Source organism: Magnolia sinica, chromosome 5 (assembly GCF_029962835.1).
Source record: "Magnolia sinica isolate HGM2019 chromosome 5, MsV1, whole genome shotgun sequence".
NCBI classification, from domain to species: domain Eukaryota; kingdom Viridiplantae; phylum Streptophyta; class Magnoliopsida; order Magnoliales; family Magnoliaceae; genus Magnolia; species Magnolia sinica.
Genome location: NC_080577.1, coordinates 63945514 through 63962116, shown reverse-complemented (window position 1 = coordinate 63962116; position 16603 = coordinate 63945514). Strand labels below are relative to the sequence as shown.

Genomic DNA, 16603 nt, shown 5'->3' with positions numbered 1-16603 from the left:
TGGATCCAGCGAGGGATGAGACCTCCTGATCTTGCATGGTCACACCCAATCGATCAATGAAGATCACTAGTCCGAAGAACCAAGAAGTTTCTCGGATTAGGGATTTGAGAATTTGGTGATTTAGGGTTTAGATCGGTTCTCAAGATTTTGATCGAAGAAGGATTAACCAAAACTGGAAAATAAAAGGAAGAAAATTATTACCTTGAAGAAGTTGGAGGGACACAAGAAGAAATTAGAAGAAGAAGATCAAGGGGAGAGAAGAAGCACCATTAGAGAGAAGAGAGGAAGGAGGCAACTAAAGGGTTTGCTTTTCATTAATCAATAGTTGAAATTCGAGTTTAGGGCTTTACCCCACTTAAATAAGCAAATAAAGACATAAAATTACTAAAATACCCCTAGGATAAGCAAATAAAGATATAAAATTACTAAAAAACCCCTAACTAAGTCAAAAACGCGCAAATAACATAAGTATGGGAAAGTTTGGGCGCTCGGTTTTCTTTCTCCAATCTTCCTTCACATGTGTCTTCCCTAAGTGGGGTCTTCTATATGTCCAATCACATGTGAAAGGTCTTCAGCTCCTCAATAGTCGCCTATCCACAAGGACGGCACTTGTGGTTGGCGCTTTCTTCGTTGGTACACCTTGAATGCACTTGTGTCCGCATCACAAACACTATAAGACAAAATTGGATTCTATCCCAAAACTCATCATTAGCTCTCTCCCTATGCCTTAGAAATTAATCATGGTTTACATGCATCCAATGCATGTCTTGATTTGTGTCACATCACTTCAAACAACCAATTACAACACTCCATCATCCATCATGCATCACCTACAACCCATAACCCTTACGCATCCATTAGCCAATGCATGTCTAGATTTTTTTCACCTTGGCCGATGCATGCTTAGTACCATCCACCTCATCCATCCACTACCCATACCATATATCACCTTCCACCTCACTTTTAGCATCAATAAGATCCCATAAACTTTCCATATCATCTTGCCACCTTAACCCCCAATTCCCTATATAAGACTAGGAGCTCTCTTACAGTTATTCTTTTCCTATACTTAGAAAAATTCTGAGATTTTAAAAGAGAGTGGGGCCAAGGTGTGGCCCACCATTGATCAAAGAGGGAGTGGACCACACATCATCATCCAACCATCCATCCATTGAGGTAAGTCTACACCCCTCCTCCCATCCTCCTCATCCTCCTCTTTCTTCCTCTTTTTATTTTCTTGATATGTGTGGGCCCACTAGTGTGGAGTTCTTGTGTGCATATATTTATTGCTATGGTTGTCAACAAAGTGGCCCATGTCAGTATGGTCCACCATGATGAACATTATATCCACACCCTTCACATGTAATCCATTTTTATTTTATTTTTAATTTTCATATCTGGACAACAAGTTCTAAAAATCATATAAAATCGACCACGCTAAGATCAGAGTTGAAACTTGGGAATAATATGAACTAACTTTGGACCAAATTTCGTAGCCATCCAACGGTCCAATCATCTGTAATATCAAGTTTACTTGGCTGTTGTCCAGCAGCACATGCAAGATTCCGATTTGCCTAAAATGGACCCATTTTTAACTCTTTTAATGAATGTATTAAAAATATATGTTTCGTTGGATTCGTAGAAAATCGAACCAGCTTTCCAACGGTATATAATAATCCTCACTTGGAGTTCGGACGGCTGAGATCTTGGCTGTATACGAAAGATGTATTTGGGGTCTTGTTATGACCATTCTTGTGTGGTCGATATCCGTGATTCCAACGGTCAGATGCATTTGATATTTGTTTTTAACTTACTTGAGATAGTTAATAATTATATGTATGATCCCTATGGTCAGATTCTTTCATGATAAAATTTAAAAAATTCTTGACCGATAGATACCTCTGTAAGGACAAATCTTGAATTTCTATATGTGTTCCAGATGGATCCAAGGCTCTGTATGGTTGGAAACCTATAAGCGGCCTGAATGACTTGTTCCTAAACCATCCATTGGATCAGATCTTCCAACAGAGAATTTGATTATAGAGATTTCGTCAAAATATATTTCATGTGCTACTTGATGAATATGTTGGATCTATGTTATACATAACAATTATCCTCTCATTTACCCACTTGGGTGTGGGATTGCTTGTGATTTATGCATTTTATTAGTTCATCCAATCTGGAAACCCATGTATATTTTTACGTCTCTTATCTATGATTTGCTAGCATGTGGGCCCCACTTGCCATTGGATCTATTTCATTTCCTTCGCACTTTCTGTTTGCTGAAATTTTACAAGTACTTGATTGTATTGATGTAAGCCCCTTTGACACCTTGTAGTGGGCCCCACACTCTATAGTTAAGGGTCCCACTTTGGGGGATGTTTAATCCTTATATAAGTGAGCTGGGATGTCCCACCTTTTGTCAGGAATGATCCCTAAGTGTTTGGAAATTGGGCCCTAAGTTGTGACAGACCCCATTGCTGAAATTGTCTGATTATTTGTGTTTTGTACCAACTTTGGGCCTCTGTAGTGGACCACACGTTGGAGATATGAGTAAACCACCACTTAGAACCTTTAACCTATACCAATGAATGGATAAATAATATTTTACTCGGGCTAAATCAGACCCCACATGATCAGGGAGTGGATCCCAAAATGTGATCAGGCATGGTTGTGCAGAAAATCAAAGTACTTATGTTTGGCCCTATACCAAATATTACGTGCACACAACCAGTTGGTCCCAGCTTATAGTTTTTGAAGTACATATATAGTACAACCAAGGAAACCTGATGGGACATTTAAAGGTGGTCCCCTGTGATCATGGGACGCACTCAAGATCGGGCCAAAACTAATTCTGTACTGTGTTTCCTACACATTTCCTCCAAGTACCCATATTTGGGATATCACCGTAAATTGTATACACCAAACCAATGAGGTTTGCCTTAAATCTTTTAAAGCCCCTACATAGAGCTACTAGATGGATCCCTCCTTTCACCATATGTGGGTCCCATATGATCATAATTCTGAATTGAAGATGGCCAGAAACCAACATTTGCGCAAAACTCTGTTTGATGTAAAATTTATGTGGGGCCACGTCAGTATGGTCCACCACCTTCCCAAAGCATTTAATGCAGCATCTGAAGTCTGAAATATAACTCTCAGATATTGTTGGGCTTAAAAACCTTAAGTGGGCCATCTAGTATGGGCTATCTTGTATGGGCCTTACCTTTCATGTAATGAGGTCCACCTGACATGTTTTGTAAATGGGTGTTGTATAACTTGTAAAATATTTAGTGGACAGATCTTGTTGTCCAAATGTTCTCTTAAGACATAGGTGGCCTTGGGCCCATCTAAATGATGCAACCCTAAGGCCCAAGTGGGCCCAACACTAAGAGAAATCGTTGGGGAATGAGAAACCCACAATGGTAACCTTCCTTGAGCCTGTTGGGCAGGCCCATTGCCTACTGGGGGAGCGTGTCTTTCATACTACCTCTAGTCAAGTGGACCACGCTTTGAGAGACCTATTTTACAATGCATAAACTGGATAATTGGGCTTTTCTTGGTTTGTTATGTATGTGGCTAGTGGGCCCAATATGATATATGACATGAAAGATGTTAGCATGTTATCTTTTATGTTTGAGATTGTGCATTATTTCTAGTTGGTGGAATGTGTGGGGCCCACTTAGTTGTGAAACTAGATCCACACCATTGAAAGCATTGTGGTTGGACATTTATGCCCTTGGGTTGGCCTATTGGTTCACTAAGTGGGACTCACACTTGACCTATATGACCCCATGCCTTGCATGTAATTCAAGTCCAGTGTGGAAGTCACACTAGGTAGGACGCATTTAGTGATGGGTGAGATGATGATACATGTATGGTAACATGATAATGATGATTGTGAGTTGTTGATTGAAATGATAGATATGATTTAATGGATGGTGAATTAGAGCATATGCATTGATGATGGATGAGTAATTATTTATAACACTTATGACATTGTTTATGTTAATCATGAAGTGAAAATGGTCCTCATGGTAATGATGATGATATTTTATATATATATATGCATGATGACAAAACATGTTAGTTGACTATCATGCTTGATATCCAAGTGATAATAATGCACGTATTGATTGTCGTGATGATAATGTGGATAAGATAACCATATTTTACTTGATGCGTGGATAATGATAAATAAATGATGTTGGTGGACGTAAGGATAACCTTATGCATGATAGACAACTAATGCCTAGGGCATGTATAATGATGTATTGGACAATGGCCATGATATTGATGATGCATGTGAATCCCTATATGCTATGTACTCTATGCACATGATTGCATGATATATGTTACGGGGATAAATTTGATGTTGAATGATGTCTATGATAATGATGATACATGTTAGAACTTGTGTACCACCATAACCTATGCACTTTATGTATGTGCGTGTTATAGGAGCCATGGTGGCCATTTATTAAGTATTCACAAGAGGTATAGGGCCTCAGTGTGCTATTGAAGACACTTAAATATATGGACCCTCACGTCACATTAGCTATTCTTGTGTTTAGGCCGATTATTGTTGATATCTGATAATCATGCTAGTGTACCTAGTCTAGTAGGACACACTGAGAATATGCTTAGTATAGCATCATGATACATGCCCATACATATCATTTGCATGCTTGTTATGAGGAGTGACTGATCAAAGCATATGCCATGAAGCAGATTGTTCATGGGACTCCCTGATAGACGGAGTTGCCCCACATGAGCGCGCGGTACGCACAGAATTGATGCATGACTGGATAGTGTGACTCATGTATCTCACATTTGTGTGACATGAATACTGTACGCCCTAGCGACATCGGGGCTGTAGCCTCCGCAGGCATAGCGTGGATGACAGGATTGGATACCGGAAATACTTGTTCTAGCATGGGGGCACCATAGATGTCCTGGGATGAAAGTCCCCAAACCCTTACGGTACCAGGAAGATACTCCAATGTCTAGACTAAGTGGATGCATGAGCGCATGAGGGCCGAATACCAGTTGGCCGCGCTTCCCACTGTGTCATGGTCAATCGGAAGGGAGTGTGGCTTTACTCGCCCGAGTGAGGGGGCAATGACTAGGCTGAGTCTGATCTAGCTTTAGGAATGGGTCTGTTATCAACGAGTCAGGCCCGATATTGGCAGGCGGATAGTGATGTCTCTTCCACTTACCCAGTTGTGCGCTTAGATGGGGCGGCAAGCTGATATTGAGTGTACTAGACCCCGGTGATTGTCCAGAGATGAACTGTACTGGTATGTTGATCCAGCTGAGGACTAGTGTGCTTACATTGCATCTTACATATGACATTTGACTATGTAAGCCTTGCATCGCATAGCCTTGATATGACCGACAACATTCATGCCTTGCATCACATAGCCTTGGTATGGCCGACAACATTCATGCTTTGCATCGCATAGTCTTGGTACGGCTGATAGCATTTATGGACTTGCCAGCATTTTCCGCATTACTCTGATATTGTGGCGCCCCGTCACTATTGCACACGTGGGCGGACGTTGATGTGGGTGGGGCCTAAGGGCCTGGGCGAGCTACCAGTGGTTGGCAAGCTACTGTGATGGCAGGCTACTGTGCATACAGTGAGGCAGAACATTTTCCCACATCGGAAGCGTTGTGGGAGTTATATATGGACTTACTGAGTAGGAGTTGCGTGCTCAGCATCTGAATTCATTCATTCATTATCTACTTCGGCTAGTGGTGCGCAACTAAATTATTTTGTGAACCTTCGCTATAGCCATGATTTCGATTGGGTACACGACCAACCTGAGATCAGGAGTTTACCACATTAAGTCTAGCTATCCAAATTTAGCTATGAGATTGGTTTGGATAGAAGTCCCTTGTGATGGACACCACAGCTTACGATACCACGTACTATCATCTCGACTCCACACGCCAGCTCTGTCATTGCCCTTCCATCGTATGTCATATAGTAGAAAATGAAATTTGATTATCTTATTCATGATTATTATTTATTTTAATGATTCATGGTCGCTTATTGAGTGACATGCCTATTATTGATGTCATGTTTATGATAACATGTGTAGTTGTATGACATGATTGATTGATAACCTGCTTACCTATGATAATATGATTGGTTGATAACATGCTTATAATTGTTTTGGATGTCTTTACGGGAGCACCCTAATAAGACGTATTTTACTCCTGGCAAGTAGTAGACTCACGAGCTGTGGTTTGCTCATACGTATGACTTACACTTTTTCAGGATGCATACAAGAGCTGTTGGAGTTTGCTATTGTTTCCTTCATTACTGTTGAGCTGGTGCACCATATTATGTGTGACATGTCGAACAGGTTCGTCTCTTCGATATGCGTTGATACCATGAACAAAATGTGTAACCGCCTAAACAGATTAACCGTTCAAAAAATAAAAAATAAAAAAATCTCCGCCATGAGTTGGGTTTCTTGTTCGGTAAGTTCGCTAATTGTTCACCAAGTCCGGTAAGTGGCGAGGAAGTTCTCCGACCTGAGTTCGGGACTTGGGAAGTGGTACTTCCCCGGTTCCGAATTTGGGGCGGGACATCTAAGTTCTCTCTTCCTTCCCTTGTTTTCCTGCTTGTTAGCCATTTCCACCATTTTCCATGAAAGCTACCAATGTTTCCTCGGGATTAGTTTTGTCTCAGAGCAAACATGCCTAGGAAGTTCTATCCCATTCTAGCATGTTCTTCTTGTTAGTCATTTCCCAATGAAGGCCTTAGGTTATCTCCACCATTTTCTGTAAAGGCTACCAATCTTTCATCAGGGTCAGTAGTCTCCCGTTTTATGATTGATTGCAAACCCCTAACTAATGCATTTCTTAAGCCTTCCCTCTATGACAATGACCCTTTTCTTGATTCATTTGAGCATATCACGGTATAATTACCGCTTCACAACATCTCTCTCTTGTTCAACCTAACTTGAGTTATATAGTGAGCATTAAGTTGTCAATTCATGCAAAAGCCAACTCCATCATATTTCCATCTTGTAAAGAATATTCTTCAGTTTAGTGAGACATTCCTTCTCATAGAGTTCACATTTGCTCAAACTAATCTCCTTAACTGCATACTCTTATACCGATTACCGACTAGGCTGGATTGGCAACTGACAGGCTAGCTCTGGCTATTGTGTATTCCTCAGCTGCACTCTTGTTCCCAATTAACATATATGGAAAAAGGGTGTTTACTTTCCAGAAAAAAAAAAATAAAAATCTTGTGTCCTCTCAAACAGTAGAAAGCACCTTTCATTCCACTTATTTTCACTGAAAGAAAAAGAATCAATGAAAACAAAATCTCTTCTTTTCTAGCATTGCTCTCAAAGAGGCCCTTATAAGCAGAGAAAAAATTGGGAAGGTAGGAAAAAGCATGAAACATGTGTGTGTGTGTGTGTGTGTGTGAAAAATGAGGACAATAGAAAAATAAGGGAAGAGGAGGAAGATGAATTAGCCCTCATTTACATCTGCTGAATAAGCTTACCAAAGCAATACTTTTATCACATGGTCAATAGAACATGAAGGGTTTACTAGTAAGCATTAATCAAATTCACTCTTACTCTAACCAGAAACTGCATGAACATTGAAAATAAATACAACTTATTACATAATCTGCAATGTACCTGCACATCCTAAAAGTCAGCTTCCAGTGTAGTGAGCTATTATAGAGAAATATCAAGTTCCCATTTGCACTCAAGCATCCTAACTCCTTAGAAACATACATGTAGAGCTGTATGGATACATGCAGAAATGCAATGCACAAGCCATTTCTCTGTTTATCGAAGCAAGTTACAAAGGCTATGCAAATAAGCATTTGATAAAGTTACACAGTTCGAAACTCAGATACTGCAACTCATTTAAGACCAACAAAAGGGAGTACCTTTGTAGTATTGTTCACATTAGGAATTTGGGTTGAGCTGTTTTGATTGCGACCTTTTGCAGAAGTGAAAGCATGGTTTAATAATGCTTGGGTTGAACGGCCTGAGTTCTTATCTTCAATGTATGTCAGGTCAATGGAAGGGAAAAGGCTGGATGGGAAGTTGAACTGCCAAATTAAGCCAAGACCCAACCAATTAATAAATGCATTCCCTAATGAAAGAGCATAGACGATGAATAAGGAAGTGGAAATACCTATAAACATTAGACAGATGAATGTAGAACTGACATACCCTTGTTAAGGAAACTGTCGGGAATGAAATGCCTATCAAGAAACCTAACACAACTCCAACTACAGTTGATATAACAAGCCTCATAGTCTCGTTTGGTTTTCTTAGAAATCCGCTGCAACCCACAATAGGTAGAGTTTAAAAAATTAACAAAAGAAAAAGAAAAAACGAATGCTTTTACCAGTAAGGACCGTGCTCAATAAAATATTACAAAAGTTATATAACCAAATCTTATCAAGAAAATGGTAGATCCTAACAGAACCCAGAATTTCTAAACCTTCGGCCAAGGCTCCCCATTTTGGTCATGATTTTCCAACTCTTACTTCACAACAACAGCTGTGATCTTGAAGGTTTGAGCTGCTCCACATTTTTCAAATCGTTCGTTGTCATAAACACTTGAGAAAAGAGATGCATGCCCTCATGGCAACTGATACAATAAGGATAGAAGGAATGACCTGAAACACAATAGAACATGATGTGAACCATTAAAAATCTTAAAACCTACCCCATACACATATACATATACATCAGTGTTTTAAATAGCGGTAGCGTGTTGCGTAGCGTTCAACCCTCCGTAGCGTGTAGCGAAATAGCGTAGCGTGTAGCATAAGCTACACAATACTTCTATTTTTTAATAAAAAAAGAAAAGAAAAATATGATAAATATTAAATAGTAAGAAAAAAGCAAATTATATAAAAGTCACATTCTTCAAAAAAATAAACATGCATTACAGTGGACCCCACGCATGTGGGCCATGCCATACACACACCATAGTGGACCCGCGCATGTGGGCCATGCCATACACACACAGCAGTGGACCACACACATGTGGGCCATGCCATTCACACACCACAATGGTCCCCACGCATGTGGGCCATGCCATACACACACCACAGTGGACCCCACGCATGTGGGCCATGGCCGCGCATGTGGGTCATGGCATAAAACACCACAGAGGACCCCCACACGTGGGCCGTGGCATAGAACACTACAGTGGACCCCACGCATGTGTCCCACGTGATGGTTGGATGAGTCAAATCCATGCCATAGACACCACAGCCCCCATAAAAAGAAAAAAAATTGAAAAAAAATGAAAAAATAACACAACATTTCAGTATAAATAAAAATAAAACTCATTAACAATTATTAAAGGGCTAAAACATACCTTGAATAGAGATTCAATCAACTGAAAATTGATTTTTGGGAGTTACGTGTCCGCGCGGCTGCGAAAAGAGGGATACGCGATTTCTCACTTGTTTGGGCTTCAATGCTTCTGAAATTCCAGCAAGATGATGCTCTTGTAATTCCGATTGAATTCCAAAAATCAGATTTGAGAAAGGGCTCTTCGAAATCTTGGAATCAAAGCTTCAAAAATGAGGAACCTGCGGCTGCTGCGGCACCGCAATAAGGCTGTTCAAAAGCCCTGATACGATTGTTTTAAGTTTTTTAAAAAAGTCTTATAATATTAGTCTAACACCACCTACTCAAAAGGAAAGATAGCCAATCACCACCATTTAAAAACAAGTTTTTAACTAAAATGACTGTTATTTTAAAATTCTTACAGTAGTCTTGAGGCGTACGCTATATACGCTAAACGCTACTAATGTGTAGCGCACGCTACAGCCCTGGTAGCGCACGCTACTGCGTATTTACGCTATTCCGCACGCTACATAGCGTTTTTTGTACGCTACGCTACGTAGCGTACGCTACACGCTATGCTACCACGCTATTTAATACACTGATATACATATACACATACATACATATATATGTGTGTGTGTGTGTGTGTGTGTGTTCCAAAACTAACTTTCCAGAAAACATAGGTAAACAGAGATTTCAGTTGGGAAGTGGTACATTCTAGATCCAAAGTACAACAGAATGTCTGCGACTATAAATTAGGATAAAATAAAACTGCATATAACCAAAGGAGAATGATCATGTACACCAAATGAGAAACCGTTGGTGTATAACTCCCATTGATGGAGCTAAAGGCATTGGTACGATATTAAAGCTGGGTTTCGTATCGCCCGGCTGGGATAAAAGATATATTGTGGGATATATGGGTGATATCGCAGGATACTGAAAACACTGCTCCTATGAAGATATCAACTTTAATGTGATCCACTTTCTTATACAAGATCCTTTCTTCTTCTTTTTCCGTCTGTGTTGTTGTTGTTCTCAGACTAGATCCTAACGATTGAGTGTTTGAAAAATAGGAGAATGATTTTGGTGAATAGATGCTCCTTTTTTTAGAGAGAGAGAGAGAGAGAGAGAGAGAGAGAGAGAGAGAGAGAGAGAGAGAGAGAGAGAGAGAGAGAGAGAGAGAGGTAAATAGATGCTCTCTATGCTAAGCTGAAGAAGAGATTGCGAACCATCTATTGATTCACTACACTTTTGTTGTGGGAAGTGTGTTGCAGTTCTATGTTTGGTATGCATTTGGCTTTTCCTCAAACGGTTCTTGACTTGATTGATAGCTGGTTAGTGGAGGCTTGGACTCTATCAGGAATTTACTATGGAATACAAGTTTCTATCTTGTGATCTCTTTGGATGGAAAGAAATTCCAGGATCTTCAAAGAATCCTCTTCTTCTGTTCACAGAACTGTGGATAGGATTATCAAGCTCTTTATCTTTTGGGCTAGGGCCAACCTAGATTTGGTAGGATTCCATTGTCAAGCTTCTATGCGAGCTAGTCGCAAATGGAAAAGATTGAAGCCCATAGCGTTGTGGTCTCCCCTTCCCCTACGTAATTTTAAGGTAAATTCTGTTGGTAGCTCTTTGGGAAATCCTAGGTTGGTGGGCGCAGGGGGAGTGATCTATGATAGCATTGTGGAGTTTTCTATTTACCTTGGTATTTCATATTCAAAATTTTCTATAGTAGAGGCTTTGCGTCGGGTAGTCAAAGTGGTTGTTCAGTTCAATTTCTTCCTTATTATATTCAAAGGCGACTCTAAATGCGAACTAGTGGGCAAGAGGTGAAGAATGCCTTTGGAAGGTCACAGATATCATTGAGGAAACTAACGATCTATGCAGTGGCAAACCAGTCTCCTTTGAGCATGTTTTGAGAGAAACCAACTCCATGGCTGACCAGCTTGCTAATTGCAGAATTATCAGAACAAACTCCTTACTATTTATTGATAGGAGAGTGTGATTTTTTGTGGGCATTTGATTTTTCTATGTTTTCTGTGGGTATTGTGCAAATTCATGTCACTGTTGTATTTTTTCAATCAGTTCTTTAAAAAAATATATTGCTTCAAAAAAAAAAAAAAGCTTCATGTTACTGTTTATATTCTTTCAAGGGCCAAGAGTCACTCAATTCTTTTGATTCTCTCTTGCTGTATATTTCTGTTTCATTGAATAAAATTCCATCTTATTCATCCCAAAAAGATCTTCTCTGATATGCTGATGAGAGCCTGGTCACCTGTTTTTTTATCAGGTGTGACCGTTCCTGCCTCTTTTCTCTCGTGCCATTAATGCACTGCTAGTTCACACCCAATCAGCTTTCCGATTCTAATAAGCAACAGCTTGACCAGAAGGCGCCCACCAAAATGTAAAATAAGGCGTTGGGTCAAGAACCCTACAACTTTTTTTTGCATGGAACTTTTGACTAGATGCAAAATAGGGCTTTGGGTCAAGAACCCTACAACTTTGTTTTCGCATGGAACTTTTAACTAGATGCAAAATAAGGCTTTGAATAATTGTTCCAGTGTGAGAGGGTCTGAGTGGTTTGTTTGCGAGAAGGAAAAGCTAGGGACTTCTTCATGAATTTAAGATAGGAAGCCTATCGATGCCCATTTACAGTTCGTAGACGATGTGATCGTGTTCCGCAATGCTTTGGCTAGAGAAGTAAAGAATGTCAAGCTTATCCTGCGATGCTTTGAGGCAGTGGCAGGGCTCAAAGTAAATTTGAGCAAAAGTTCTATAGCCAGGAGCAGTATTAGCAAAAACAGGCTTAAAATCCTTGCGGAGAAGGGAGCTTGTAAAGTTCAAGACCTTCTGATGTCATATTTGAGGCTTCCATTGGATCGAGTGGATCTCATACCTCTATCTGGGGCCTGGTTATCGAAAGAATAGACAAAAAGGCTCGCCTCTTGGAAACAGCAATACCTATCTCTGAGGGGGATAATCAATCTCATTAAGTTGACCCTCACCTACCCGCCAGTTGACTCCCATATTTATTCAAAATTCCAGCAATGGTAGCAGCCAGAATCAAGAAGAACCAGACGCAATCTCTTTGGTGAGACGTTTCAGATAAAAAGAGTCTCCACTTGGTGAGATGGGAATAAGTTAAGAAGGCTAAGGAAGATAGGGGGCTTGGAATCAAAAGATTCGAGAGAAGTACAGAAGTTTGCTAAGTAAATGTTGGTAGCAATTTGGGAGAGAAACAGAAGCTTTATGGCATAAAATCATCTTGAAAAATACAGCGCAGCAAATATGGGGTGGGACCTTGAATTCAGAGGAGGACCATGTCATACAAGATATGGAAGGATATTGTGGAACGGGGGACCCTTCAAAACCGTGGGGGAAGACCCTTGTCAAATGATTCAAAATTTCCATCAACAGTGGAGGATCCATAGTTTTTCTGGGAGAGTGAATGGATTGATAATAGTCGTCTCGTTGTCAGATTTCCTAGGTTAAATAGATTGGTGCAATCATAGATAGAATCAATGGATGCATTGACAAGAGATAGACAAAGGAGATATTTTTTTTTCTCTAAAATTAACAAGAAGCTTGGATAGGATCCTCTCTCTCTCTCTCTATCTATCTATCTATCTATATATCTATCTATATATCTATCTATATATATATATATATATATAGAGAGAGAGAGAGAGAGAGAGAGAGAGCACGTGAGCATGCATATATATATATATATATAACTTGAACATTGTTCTTAGGACTTAAAGGACAGGAAATGGATGACTTTCAGTCCATGATGGGGAAGGGACGAAAGAATCTGAAAATGGGAGAGGAGAGATCAAGGAAGTTTTACATTAGATCCCTGTTTTGCTGCTCGAGCAGCAGCACCAAATAAAAGTTCGCCACCTATGATGGAAAATGATATTCCCTCATAAAGTTTCCATGTTCTTGTGGCTAGCTATTAACCAAAGATTCTGACAATAGATAAGCTGCAAAGGAGAGATATGAGAATTCGAAAGAGATGCATCATGTGCAAGTCGAATGATGAAAGTGCTGCCCATCAGCCTGCCTTGCCAGATTGCATTTCTTGCAACTCCATTATCAAGGAATTCAAAATCTCCCAGATGAGGCATATGACACTAGAAGAGGAATTCATCAGTTGGTGCTCCAGCCCGTCATCGACCACCAGATCTTATGAAACTTGGTCCCTTTCGCTATTAATTGGGAAAACTGGAAAGAATGGAACAACAGGATATTCAAGGATATCCAAATTTCTTCAATAGCTCTCTTAGAGAAGATTAGAGGGTCAATTTTAGATTGGCAGCTTTGTATTTTAAGTTCAGGGGTTGGCAATTGTGCAGTCAGGGAGGGCTTGGCATTTAATGCATGTTTCGAGCTCTAGTACTCCCTGGTTAAATAGTTCGTTTGATTGGGCGTCTCGATCTCCTCTTCTATGTTTCCTTTGTCCTCTTTTCCAGATTTTTGCTGGTCCTTCTTGATCTTCGGATTTTATTTAATGAAATCCCATTAATGATTTTTTTTAAAAAGATACTTGTATCAGTGGGATGCATAGGCCAGGCCCAAGAATGATATGATATGGGACATATCAAACTGTATTGGACCAATATCAGCCGTTATTTTTTTTATTTTTATTTTATTTTTTGCACACAAAAGAATCTTGAAAAAATAATGGGAAAATAAGGAAATGTATAATCTTATAATCCGCCTGTTTTAGGTGTTTTCAGCATGTATTCGATAGTGTATCAAACCATTCTTTGATAAGAATGCTTTCTGTCAGCTTAACTTGCTGAAGTCAACCATGCGTCCTAATTGAACACAAATTAAACATGATTTTGCTGAAAGTCAACCATGCGTCCTAATTGAACACAAATTCGACCTGATTTGGTGGATTAGGGTCCATTACATATGAATAAATACAAGAAAATGGGAAAATGTTGATAGTGTACCTCTTCAAATATTTCCCAGAATGGTCCATTCCACTTTGATCCATTAAGTACCGGTCAAATCTTATTTTTTATCCTCAAAATAGGCCTTTTTCTAGTCTAACATTAGTTTGAAAGCTTCCTTCTTGGTTGAAATGAAGAAAATTTTGGAAAAACGAGAGGAAATTTGAAAATAGAAGTTTCGAAATGTGGCCTTTTTGGCCATATTGGCCCGTGTTGGCTGTAATGGCCATGTATTGGTGCCAATAAATGGGGCATGTAGGCCTATATCAGCCAATATAGCCTGTTTTTTTCTTTTCTTTTCTTTTCTTTTTTCCTCCGTAACAGACCAGTTCAACCTGTAACATTTAACAAGGTTGACCTATAACATTACGTAATGGCTGATATGGCTGTAACATAACGGATATTGAAAGCCATGATGCAAAATTGAAATTGAAATCTAAAGGCAATGACCAGTGCTTAGCGCTAGTAGGAAAGCTGTAGGTACACAAGTGTAATTCCAAACAAACACTAGAAGCACAACTATAATTTCCTTTGTTAATAGTATAACATTGGGATTTTTATTTTTTATTTTTCCTTTGCCAGTGTGCTGGTCATCAGAATTGCATTTGACAATTGTACACATGATTTAGAATAATTCAAACCAAACTGTCCAAATGGTGGGTTAAACCATAGGTAGATTATAATTCCAAAATCAGGTAGATTGTACTATTCATAGCCTCTGTTTAGTGGACATTTGATTGTTAATATAGGATAATTTACTATTTCTCCCATTTTAATGGTCCTCCAGTTAGTCAACTCTTTTGATTTATTACCCATCTGAAGTGGTTCCATGGTCTAGTTTCAGACAGTTTAATTCGAGTAGAGTTGCAAAGTTTAATTTGAGTTGAATTGTACAATTTCTTAATGTATGTATAGGAAGCATCGAAAAGCAATAGTAAAAAAAGGTTTTGATCATTACAGTAAATTGGATTATGAAAACATTCAAAGGTAGAGGATCTGGAATTCATGTGCAAAGGGGAGAAACCAGAGAAGTAAATGATATGAGAAGAACCACCACCGTCTGTACAGCAAAGAAGTCATCTGTTTGGCCACACCATGGATGGATCGTGAACCAGCTGTGCCAAACAGGTCGGGTCATCTGTTCTAACCAAATGGTTAGGATCAGCTGACAGTGGCCACCTGTAGCTTTCCCCAAAATATACCATATTAGATTATCTCGGCCACCAGTATCCCGTGTCTAAATATAGTGGCCCAAAGATCTGGATCAAGGAGCTCTCCAGTATTGGACCAGACAAATCAGCGGTTTGGATCATTGATTAGTGCTCCCAAAATGAAAAGCCCGAACCCAAAAATGAAGCTCAGAGAGAGAGAGAGAGAGAGAGAGAGAGAGAGGAGAGAAAAACGCACCAAGGAAGGCCAAACCCGATTTTCTTCTTCTTCGACTTATTCTTCTTAATCTTAAAGCAGCTAAACGGTTTCGTCGAACAAGAGATGGAAAGAACGTCGATTGGAGAGAGGAGAGAAAAACGCACCAAGGAAGGCCAAACCCGATTTTCTTCTTCTTCGACTTATTCTTCTTAATCTTAAAGCAGCTAAACGGTTTCGTCGAACAAGAGATGGAAAGAACGTCGATTGGAGAGAGCGAGAGAGAGAGAGAGAGAGAGAGAGCTTGGTGCTTTTATTTATTTATTTATTGGTTGGTGGGTTTAAGGAGAGAAAGGAGAAACTGAGAAAAGGTTGGCGTATAAGGAGCTTGGTCTTTGTTTCGGTGGAACTGTTAGGCCTACACGCACTACACGCACAAATTGCATTTTTGAAGACCAAAATGCCCTCCTCTGACGGCTATAAACGTGAGCCATCGATTTGGGACTAACGACTGTTGTCGGCTTCTTTGCATTCCAAACGTGAACCGTCCATCTGGCCTTTAACGGCTTTGTCTATTTGGAGGGACTCGAATCGCATGTGCTACCCCACCAACCCGAGGTTTACGTGGCGTAAGCTATACGGGGCCAACCGTGATGTTCGTGAGAAATCCGTTCCCTCCTCAGTTTCGCCATCGAACGTTAGTACTTGATCCCAAAACAGAGTCACGTCCGAAATGCAAGCGGCAGGTCACACGACAGAAAACCGTGGGAATTGAAAGGCTCCATTAAGAGAAGCGGATTACCACACGGATATCCCTCTGACTGGCCCACTATTATCTATGTTTTATCCATTCCGTCTGTTTTTTACAACTCAATTTAGGGCATTACTCCAAATGATGCAGTTCCAAAGCTCAAGTGGGAC

The 16603-nt window shown here is 39.9% G+C and overlaps 1 protein-coding gene across 3 annotated transcripts in view; it reads right to left on the bottom strand.

Moving 5' to 3' along the window:
- Window positions 1-16015, bottom strand: part of LOC131246093 (uncharacterized) — a 42644-nt gene extending 26629 nt beyond the window's left edge. The window contains exons 1-4 of one of the 3 annotated variants that reach the window (XM_058245959.1): window positions 15850-16015; window positions 8482-8668; window positions 8217-8328; window positions 7928-8092 (exon numbers count right to left, since the gene is read on the bottom strand). In XM_058245959.1, the coding sequence (XP_058101942.1) occupies window positions 7928-8092; window positions 8217-8328; window positions 8482-8519 (315 nt within the window). In that variant the 5' untranslated portion in view covers window positions 8520-8668; window positions 15850-16015. The other 2 variants (XM_058245961.1, XM_058245960.1) reach the window with 2 other exon arrangements.
- Between the last annotated feature and the right edge of the window lie 588 nt (window positions 16016-16603).